This window comes from Salvia splendens, chromosome 5 (assembly GCF_004379255.2).
Source record: "Salvia splendens isolate huo1 chromosome 5, SspV2, whole genome shotgun sequence".
Taxonomy (NCBI): Eukaryota; Viridiplantae; Streptophyta; class Magnoliopsida; order Lamiales; family Lamiaceae; genus Salvia; species Salvia splendens.
In genome coordinates, this window is record NC_056036.1 from 13,803,222 (window position 1) to 13,813,137 (window position 9,916).

Sequence of the window (9,916 nt, forward strand, 5' to 3'; positions counted from 1 at the left end):
ATCCGATGGTGTCGACTATGGAGGGTTCAAAGCCAACAACTACCTATCCTTATGTTTATATACCTCGTGAGGGTTGAGCTTGTGTCTGCATGCATATGCATTTGGCTATTTCCACTCATGTGGGGGATTGTTGGAATCTTGTTTTAAGATGTCCGGTCAATGAAGTTTGACCAATAATAAATGTGACGAGACATTTAATTATGAAGAATTAAATGATATAGCGTCGATTTACGTTCCGCGTAGATGACCATAGTATATTCACTTTCTTAAATCCGATTCCCGGTGAGTAAGAAATAGTGGATTAAAGTTGGTCACATTGTAGCTTTTGATAAAGCTAGGAGTTGAAAGTGTAGGGAGTAATTAACTAGTGTTAATTATCCCACATAGGAGATGAGACACATCTTTAAATGTGTATTTATTAAGTGACTTATTACACTTAGTAATTATCGTGGACTATGATGGGTGAAAGAGCCCACAAGCGCGCACACGCGCGCCGAGCCGAGCCTGTGCCAGTGCCCATGCCCGCGCCCGCGCCCTTGCCCTTGCCCTTGCCCTTGCCCTTGGTCTTGGACTTGGACTTGGACTTGGATCTTGGCAATTGGTTTTTGGGTGGTCTTTGGGCTTGGTTCTTGGGCTTGTCCCTGGATCCAGACTTAATGTTTTGGACCACCTAAGTTTTGGGCAGCAGCCTGATCAACTTGACATGCTGCGCCTTGATCAGCAGTTTGATCAAATCGGCCTACTGCGCCTTGAGCGATGGCTTCAGTAGCCTGATCAACTCGGCATGCTGCGCCTTGAGCGATGGCTTGATCAGCATCTTGATCAAGTCGAAGTCCACATGTGACGGTTGAACTAGGGCGTGTATAGCGTCTAGATTCAAAGTCGATAACTCCAGCTTTCAAACTCGTAACGGCCGGCGGTTACAGCCCCGCCATAATGAGCCATGATGACAGCCATCAAGGCTGAGTTGACCCCTGCAGTGGACCAAACCTATAAATAGACTAGTCATTCCTTGCATTAGTAATAGAGCACAATCAGAACAACATACTCACAAGCATCATACTCTCTGCATAGTCTTTCTTTCCGAAGCTCTGCCCTCTCCTCCATCCAGTTCGCCGGAGCTCTGTTGATTGCGGTGCTGCTTCCCCAGAGACGTAGCCGTTTTATCTTTGGGGACGACACGCCAAACCGAGAGCACTACCGGGGCGTATCTCGTCTTGTGGAAAGAGGACTCCTCGACTCGGCTAAATGCTTTTACGGTTTTACAGTATCGATTTCATTGTAATTTTCAGTTTTAGTTCTTCCTTCCTTCTTGGGTTGTATTACGCCCGGTATTGTTTATCTCTTGTAATTCCAGCATTATCCCCAACAAATACAAACCCGGGGTAAAGTTCGTGATATTATTTGTTAATTTCAAAGTTCGTGGAAAATCTCAACTTTTTGAAAGTTTCATGATATTAAGTGCCAATATTCCTAATAGTAACTATAATATATTATACTCTAGATTAAATATGGATTAATAATAAACTAGTCCTACAACATACTGTAGTATATTTGTTTCAAATAGTTGTTTTATGCAATTATGACATTATCATATTATCAAGTACTAGTAATAATTAAAATTTAAAATTTAATACAAAAATACTACTACTATTAATCATATTTCGAGATAAATTAATAATTATAATATAATCAATAGTAAGTACTTTATTAAGATAAATGTTAAATACATTAGTTTAACCTAAAAATAATGTATAACAATTACAAAATGCTATCAAATTATTACATTTGTGTTATCTTTATTTCATGTTTTTAGGACTATATATAGTGGTCTTGTGGTTAGACAGAAAGAGGAAATCTTTTGCATTTTAAGAGTGCCAGTTTGTCAAGGCCTTGTTCTCAAGGAGAGTATTTTAGTATTCCACTTTCATACAACGGTTTGGCCAAAACATGCCTAAATTTCCTATCCATGACTTCTAGGATCAACAACTTGATGAACTCTTCTTCCTTCAGTACTTGAATATTGTCCTACAACACGAGCATGAGGCACATTTGCTTCCCCCCGAGCCAGGGCATCAACATTTTCAAGCAGGTATTGTCGTGGGAGGCGGCCTACCACATTCCCTTCTTCATTACCATCTTTGTCCAGAAATGCAAAATGGGGAATACCCTCAACACCGAATTCATCAAGCTCTTGTTCCCACTTTGTATTATCAACGTTCAACATAACAAAATTTACTTTGTCCCTAATAGCAGCAGCCACAAGTTAGAGCAGGAGAGTAACTTTTATAGAAAAATTACCATGAGTTACCGTCCAACTCCATATATGAAATGACATGTTTGAACTATCATACTTGGATGCAGTCATTCACACAAATTAAGAGGTCAGGTATCAATGTAACCAAGGACTGAAAATTCAATAACCTGAGTGAGTTCTTATCTCATGAAAACATAATATTCTGAGGCTGAAAAGACCTATCTCAGAATCACCACATTTATGCCATAATTTTTACCAAATTCAGAAGGTAAAGGACCAACAAACAACACAGGCATCAAAGACATTAAATTTAAACTCAAAGACTAGTACATCAAACAGCAAACATTTTAAATGGTGGCAGATACATATAAACAGTAGTTTAGAAAAACAATCGGATGGTTAAGATACACATACACCACATATATGCATTCATAAACGATTGTGATGAGCCAAAACATAACATGTAGGAGCCTTAAGATACTTACTTAAACTGTTGTTTGACTTTGTAGACATCCGGTGCTAACTCACGACATACTTCACACCAATCTGCATAGAACTCAACAACAGTGGGTTTGCCATTTGCAAGAGCCTGTGCAGAGAAAGGCAAAAGCAAAAGGTGATTGGTTGCAAACTCATGAGTCGAAGCTTCAAGTGCAGCTACTCACTTAAAAGAGTGAATTATTACTAATCCCTGAAGATATTTTGAATACATCTAATCCCATCAGTCATGAACCAAATAGTTAACAATGAAATCTGCCAATACTTCAGCAGTCTCTCAGTTTAGGGTGCTTTTACTTATCATGATTAACATAAGACGCATGATTGAGTATTTGTATCCTCAATACTAGGATTTCTCCAATCCCAACATTTCAATGGGATATGAATCTAACCAAATTAGCTGAAATGAGAGAGATTGCCAAGGCCATATCCCAAAGTTCCAATCCATCTTAGTAGTAAATTACTATGGATTACTACTATTTATCTATCTTAATCCTCACAAGCAAACGCGCTCATAAAATTTAAAGAAGAAACACAATCAATCTCAAGAAGTCATTCAATACATGAGCTAAATGTTGCTAAATCTGAGAAGCAGCGATTATTTGCTAGAGTAGTAGGATAGAAAATAGGAGCAGACCTCTTCATAGGGCAATGCTAAAGCGGATAGATCCTTCAATGATGTGCCGCCAAAGTCCAATCGCGCAGAGGCGAACAATCCCACTGCCCCAAGCACAGAAGCCACCGCAACTCGGCGGTTGAGATCCTTAGTTGGATAGGCCGGCAATCCAGCGCCAGCAGACGAGGTAGTTTCTGTCGCTGCGGCATCAATTGCAGATTCAGGCTTCTCCTGCAAAAAATTGGTTATCTTAGCGAAATAATCGGTGTTGGTCAACTAGCGGGAGACAAAATCAGGCGTACCTCCGTTGGGGAGGGATCGGAATTGTTTTGGCAGAAAATCCTGTGACGGCGGAGATCAGTCTTCTGAAAGGGTGAGGAGAAATTCACGAAGAGCGGCGGGTGGGGATGAGAGAGGAAAGATGAGGAGCGGAATTGGGGAATGGTGGTGGCGCTGGAGGTTGAAGCCATGGCGGATGGGACGGTACGGTGGAGTTTGTGACACAAAATGGTCAAAGGTTGTTGCCGTCTATTTTGTGGTGGTGTGGAACAAGACACGTCTCTTCAAATACTACAAAAGTTTTTTCAAGTTTTATACGGAAAGATTACAATAATCGGCAATAGTATTAAAAACTTTGATCAAATTTTATAATTTTAAATAAATTTTAAAGTTAATTAAAATTAAAAATATCTTACACTTTCAATATTATTTAGACTTTCTCAAAAACGTTTTTACATGTCTTATTGGGTAATTATGGCTTAATGTGATGTTTCTTTTAATTCTTTCCATATCAATATAATATGCAGTTGTTTTGTGCGAAATATGTTTTCTTGAAAGTTCATTTTGTACTCAGTTCTCCTGAAAATATCACGCGTTCTTATATTTGGAGTTTCACTTGGAGTTTTAGAGTAACACATAATATGCATTTCATTCATTTATTTTACTTTTATCTATTAAATTAATGTATTTATAAATTTTGCTATCCAATATTGTAACCTTATTTTGGAAATATGTTTCTTGATATTCACATAGATTATTCATTTGACTTTATCCAGTGAGCTTAACCTATGTTAAAAAGATAACTAAATAAATTATGAGTTCCATATTGATTATTTCATTAGACTCACTTTACCAATTACATATTTCGACAAAGTAATGGAGGGATTATTATGTATTACTACTATAATTATGGCTATTCATGTAACAATTATGGACTAATCACTTTTTTATGGAGTAATAAATTGATATGGCGGTAGTATTTCGAAGGAGACTGTAAGAAAACATACAAAAATCATTTAAAACTCAAATGATAAGACGACTCTGCTGGGGATCGAACCCAGAATCTCTGGTTCCGTAGACCAGCGCCTTATCCATTGGGCCACAGAGTCTTCTGTGGTGCTAAAGTACCAACGAAACATATTTTAATTATGAGTAAAGGTCAATTTTTGTCCTAAACATATTACCGAAATATGAATTTGGTCACAAACATTCACTTTTTGAAAAAATTGGTCCATAACAAATGAAATTCGTGTCGATCCGGTCCTTTTTTAACGACACCGTCAATTTCCGACGGTCAACCGTTAATTAGCGAATTGTTGACCGAATTAGGCTTTTGTGACTACTGTAGCAAATATTTTTTTATTTTTTTTTAAATTGTGAAATATTTTTAAATTCAAGATAAAGATGAAATTAAAACTCAAATTTTTTTAATTTCACCAAAAGAAAATCAACCTTTTTTCAATTTTTCCCTCTCTTTTGTTTCTTCCCTTATTCTTCACCATGAACCCTATTTTTTTTACTTTCTCTGCAACTCAACACAAAATCCGTCGGACCCATTGGATATCGGTCGTTCCAGGTGTTGCAGGGCTTCCGGCGACAATGGCGGCCCATCGACGAAGACGAAGGCGTGAGTTCGGGCTCCTCTGTAGATTCTGACGATGTTGAAATTTGAATTTTTAGTTTTCAATTTTGAATGTACGTCTGTCTCTGATTCTAATCTAAGTCCCTGAATTCCAACAATGTTCTAAAGCATACGAAAGTTATGAAATTGGATTTGAAATATGGATTGCAAATTTAAAAATTTGATTTTAGGGTTCTATTTCGTTAAGGACGAAGCTTGTTCGTCGAAGAAGAAGAAGCATAAAAATACAACAAAATACCCGTCAAACTAGTCTAATATTTTCATTATGAATGTCAAATACGCCCTGAACATTTCACAATTCTAAACATGACAATGACGATTGATGTCAAAAAAACCAGTATTTGTATTCATTACATACATCACAACCATCAAATAAATAGGGTATTCATTACACTTCGATTGCCTTCTTTGTCTCGACTGTGTTTCTTCCTAACTGTTGGCCCTACAAAAATTGTGAGAAGTATTAGGGTATTAGGAGGAGAACTCAAACCGTCGGCTCCGATTGACCTTCACCATCGTTTTCAGGCGGTTTCAGGCTGGACTTCCCTTCCTTGAATACGCCGCTTTCACATCCACAAGTCCGCCGTTGGACCGGTAGTAAGGATTGGGTGACCTCCAGCTCATCACCAACAACGTGCGAGGTCGGAATCGGTAGTGAATCGTTGATTAGTGTTTTTGGTCGGAGTTCATCGAGAGAGAAGAGAGAGAAGTCGATTGAGTTTGATTTTTGGGAGTGGAAAAGTCCGAGTGTTTGTTCATTTTGTTTCTCATTATTAACCAAAAATGAAATAAGAATTTTTTTTATTATCATAATAATTAGGAAATAATTAAGTGGCCAATAATCCCATATTTAGCCTAATCCGGTCAACAATTCGTTAATTAACGGTTGACCGTCGGAAATCGACGGCGCCTTAAAAAAGGACCGGATCGACACGAATTTCATTTGTTATGGACTCATTTTTTCAAAAAGTGAATATTTTGGACCAAATTCGTATTTCGACCATATGTTTAGCACCAAAATTAACCTTTAGTCTTTAATTATTGAAACATTTCTAACCATCTTGACTCCTTTTGATTTATTAATTGCACTATCACATAAGAAAATATATAAACTCCCCCTACTGCATCCCTCAGAAGATTACCCAGAATTGCACTTGGTACTCTTCTGACCTTGAATGCCAAGAAGAATAGCAGTAGTTTATTTCGAAAGATTAATGGGAAAAACGTTGAATAGCTCAAATGTTACTCCATTTGTTTTCTAAATTGAAAATTAAAATAACAAATGGAAAATGGTGAATGAATTGTGGTGGATTTGGGGGCCGACGCTATTGCAGGTGTTGGGGCTAGAATTTAAAATGCTAATAAAAATGGGTCGTGATGGATTTTGAGGACTGATTTTAAAGGACAATACTGTTAATGCCCTTATGGGTTTAGCAATGTGTTTAGGCTACCATAAACCCACTAGGTCGTTAAAATTAAACGTAACAGAAGAATAGATATGAAACCATAAGGTAGATTTCTTTTTTATAGCCGGACATTAAATCTGCAAACCTTAAATCAGAAGCCGAATTACATTATCTTAAGGGAGTCCAGTCCATAAAATGAAACATAGATGCAGCAAAATAGTTGAAGACAACATATAAGCATAGGGCTAAAACTATTCATTCTTCTCATTCGTTCCGGCATTGCTTGAGGTATCTATTGCAGGTTTCTTAGCAGGGCTTGATTCTGCAGTCGAACTCATCACAACTCGCTTGACTCCTCTTCCCACCACGCCTAGATGTGTCACTCCAGCATCGCCACTTGTGTGAGCTGTAGAAACAGCTGGAGAGTCTGCTCCAACAGTGGTGACAGTACCCATCTGTGATGAGCTCATTGCTGGTTCATTCTTCTCAAGAGCCCTAGCTTTTGCAGACATAATCCCACCCAGGATATCTGAGAGGATAGATTTTGGGTTTGAGACAAGCTGTTGAAGGTCTTCAAGCTGCAACCAAATAAATAACAGTTAATACAATGTCTAAGAAACTCTTAGTATGTGGTCCTTTTGGTCGTCTTACCTTCTTTTCTAGTTCCCCACAGAGACCAATCAGTGTTTCAATCTCTGACTTTTTATCAAGAACAGTTGGTCCTGTCTCATTAGTGGTTGATGCTTCTGCTGGTAAGCTCTTTGCTTCATCTGAAAGTCGCTGAACTCTTGACTTGCAAGCTGAAATAGCTTTTTGACAATATGGAATAGCTTCTTCTGGTTTCGAACCAATTTCAAGACACAAGCATATCCTAAAGTTCCTGAATTCCAGTTAAGGAAGATAAATTTTAATTTTCTGGAACATGCTTGGAACAAAAAAAGTACTATATTTACACCTACTAATCAACTTGGAAATATACAATTAAAACAAGGATACAGCTCAGCAATAAGTCGACTATCCGGTTCAACCAAGCGCTCCAACATAGAGAGTGCCTTCAAGTAGTCACTCTGTGAAGTCTCAACATCCTCTGTGGACAAAGAAAAAGGTTCTATAATGAGCAAAGAGAGAACAAATGACCAGTCATAATTGGATAAAATGCTATAGTAACGATTGTTGTGAAAAAATGAGGGAAGAAAGAAAAGGACCTCTTTCTAGAGCTACTTCTGCCAAAGCTGACAATATGTCCACCTTTTCTATTGTGTCGCCTGAGCCCTTCTCAACAATGGCACGAGCAACATCAAGCATCTTCCAAGCCAAATCAAGGTCAGACTCGTCCTCATCACCATCAGGTTGGTCTTCAGCATCACTTTCACTGTCTCCTTCATCTTCAGCTTTCACATCTAATTCCCATCCCAAGAAGTCATCAGCAAATGTACATACAAATAGTAATTAACTACTATAAGTAGCACATGATCAGATATACCCAGAAACAAAATCGTTATTTTGTCCACAGTAATTGAGGAACTAGGGCCTACAAGAACTATGTGAAGTTGCCATTGGTTAACACTTCTAACTAGGTCAATATTTTTTAGTTTTGTGATGTACATAACATATGTCACAAAAAAAGTAAGGTGACATAAATGTTACTCATGTCTTCTAAGCACGAAATGGGATAAATATCAGTAAATCTAAGTACAAGAACCACATTTTCCTCCAAAGCAACATGTAACCATGATAAGAACGTGCTCTGAACATGTATCAAAGCCAAAATACATGAACAAGCTACTACTTAAATGTCTAAAACTGTTACTCATGTTTAGAACGACAAATGTAAATAAATCTTGGTATATCATTTACAAACAAAATCTACTACGCACATATTCAACAGCACAATTAGCTCACTTAAGTTAAACATGTCACATGATCCACATAGATACCGTTGAGAACATCACTGCACATTCAAAAGGAGCACAAACTGTTATTGAAAATCCCTTTGTGACAAATTTGCATTCTCACCTTGCTCCACATTTTTTGCAGGTGAGGTATCTGAAGATTGGCCATTGACGTGAAGTTTTGATGAACTTTCTTTACTGGAATCTTCACGAGAGACACCCTCCTTTTTGGGCACAGAACCCAGGGGATCAGACTCCTCTTGCGCTTTGTACAGCAGAGCACATCCATATTTATAGTAAGCAGCAACACACTCTGGAGCAAGTTCACCAAATTTCGCAACCCTAAAACCAATTTTAAACCACATCCAAATTTCAGGCTACAGAAAAAAAAACAAATCAGGCGAAAATGTCTAAATACTGTGGAATACTTATTATACTCAGTAAGCTAGAAATAAATTAGAGAAGAAGTCGCAGAAAATCAACCATAAAAGACAAACATAAACTCTCATAGAACTAATTAAGAAAATTGAATTCTCAACATAGGAAAATGTGAGGTTCGGCATCCGAATTCCCTCCATGCCTCACTTTGAATACATAAAAGCCAAGTTCCATCTCTAGTGCAAATATACACACATATATGATAAATATCACCTGATTTCTAGGGCACGGCTGTAGCAATCAGTGGCTTCGGCGTAATCGCCATCCTTGGCGGCTTTAGAGCCACGAGCCATCAACTCGTCGGCGAATTCCAAGGTCTGTTTTCGTTCATCGTCGTTAGGGACGGCGGATATTTTAGAAGCATTGTTGTTGTTGCAGGTGGATTCTGCGGGGGCACCACTATCGCTGGATTCAATCACCGCATTGACAGAGTTGGGGTTTTGATCATCAGCGGGTCCTTGCACTCTGGAATCCGCCGCGCCATCTGCCATTTCAAATTAACAAACAAGAAACTGGAAAAACCTCTGGTTCAATTTCAAACGGGATACGTAAAGCAAAACCCTCTGGCGCAAATCGATTTGACAATTGGAAAATAATGAGGAGTTTAAATAAAAAGCTCCCTGGGTGAAACGACATCGTACCCTGTTTGTCAGGGTCTCTTACCGAAAAATAAGTTTTCCTATATACAGAAAAAATATTTAGCAAAATTGATCTGGAAAATTATCCTAAATGGCAGAAAAAATAAATAGCTTACCGAAAAATTGATTTGGAAAAAATAATTAGCAAAAAATGTGGATGCTGAGCATCCACAATGGCGGATGTCCCGGCGGATGTTGGACCGGTGCGCCGGACGTCCGCCATTAGGCAGCATGCATACGGATACGGACG

General features: G+C 38.2%; 2 protein-coding genes and 1 non-coding gene across 3 annotated transcripts; all 3 read right to left on the reverse strand.

Annotated features, from left to right (window-relative positions):
• Nucleotides 1-1,839: 1,839 nt before the first annotated feature.
• Nucleotides 1,840-3,936, reverse strand: LOC121805805 (thioredoxin-like protein HCF164, chloroplastic). The gene is made up of 4 exons (XM_042205812.1): nucleotides 3,674-3,936; nucleotides 3,393-3,602; nucleotides 2,743-2,846; nucleotides 1,840-2,246 (listed from the first exon to the last, which is right to left on the reverse strand). Exons 1-4 carry the CDS (start codon nucleotides 3,839-3,841, stop codon nucleotides 1,964-1,966), a joined length of 765 nt encoding a protein of 254 aa, XP_042061746.1. The 5' UTR covers nucleotides 3,842-3,936; the 3' UTR covers nucleotides 1,840-1,963.
• Nucleotides 3,937-4,686: 750 nt separating this feature from the next.
• On the reverse strand, nucleotides 4,687-4,759 carry TRNAR-ACG. Its single transcript has one exon. It is a non-coding gene; the product is annotated as a tRNA-Arg (tRNA).
• Nucleotides 4,760-6,791: 2,032 nt separating this feature from the next.
• LOC121805337 (NASP-related protein sim3-like) lies at nucleotides 6,792-9,591 on the reverse strand. Its single transcript, XM_042205145.1, has 6 exons — nucleotides 9,242-9,591; nucleotides 8,715-8,932; nucleotides 7,904-8,098; nucleotides 7,695-7,785; nucleotides 7,350-7,578; nucleotides 6,792-7,276 (listed from the first exon to the last, which is right to left on the reverse strand). The coding sequence occupies exons 1-6, from the start codon at nucleotides 9,517-9,519 to the stop codon at nucleotides 6,950-6,952; spliced, it is 1,338 nt and encodes a 445-aa protein (XP_042061079.1). The 5' UTR covers nucleotides 9,520-9,591; the 3' UTR covers nucleotides 6,792-6,949.
• Between the last annotated feature and the right edge of the window lie 325 nt (nucleotides 9,592-9,916).

What these genes read in the sequence shown, in the direction of transcription:
- LOC121805337 (XM_042205145.1), bottom strand. Translation starts at nt 9,519, where the DNA reads ATGGCAGATGGCGCGGCGGATTCCAGAGTGCAAGGACCCGCTGATGAT. An exon ending in TGCAAAAAATGTGGAGCAAG is followed by an intron (nt 8,099 to 8,714) that starts GTGAGAATGCAA and finishes GATGGGAATTAG; the next exon opens with ATGTGAAAGCTGAAGATGAA. An exon ending in GTGGGGAACTAGAAAAGAAG is followed by an intron (nt 7,277 to 7,349) that starts GTAAGACGACCA and finishes ATTTGGTTGCAG; the next exon opens with CTTGAAGACCTTCAACAGCT.
- LOC121805805 (XM_042205812.1), bottom strand. Translation starts at nt 3,841, where the DNA reads ATGGCTTCAACCTCCAGCGCCACCACCATTCCCCAATTCCGCTCCTCA. An exon ending in TAGCATTGCCCTATGAAGAG is followed by an intron (nt 2,847 to 3,392) that starts GTCTGCTCCTAT and finishes TTCTCTGCACAG; the next exon opens with GCTCTTGCAAATGGCAAACC. An exon ending in AAAGTCAAACAACAGTTTAA is followed by an intron (nt 2,247 to 2,742) that starts GTAAGTATCTTA and finishes TGCTGCTATTAG; the next exon opens with GGACAAAGTAAATTTTGTTA.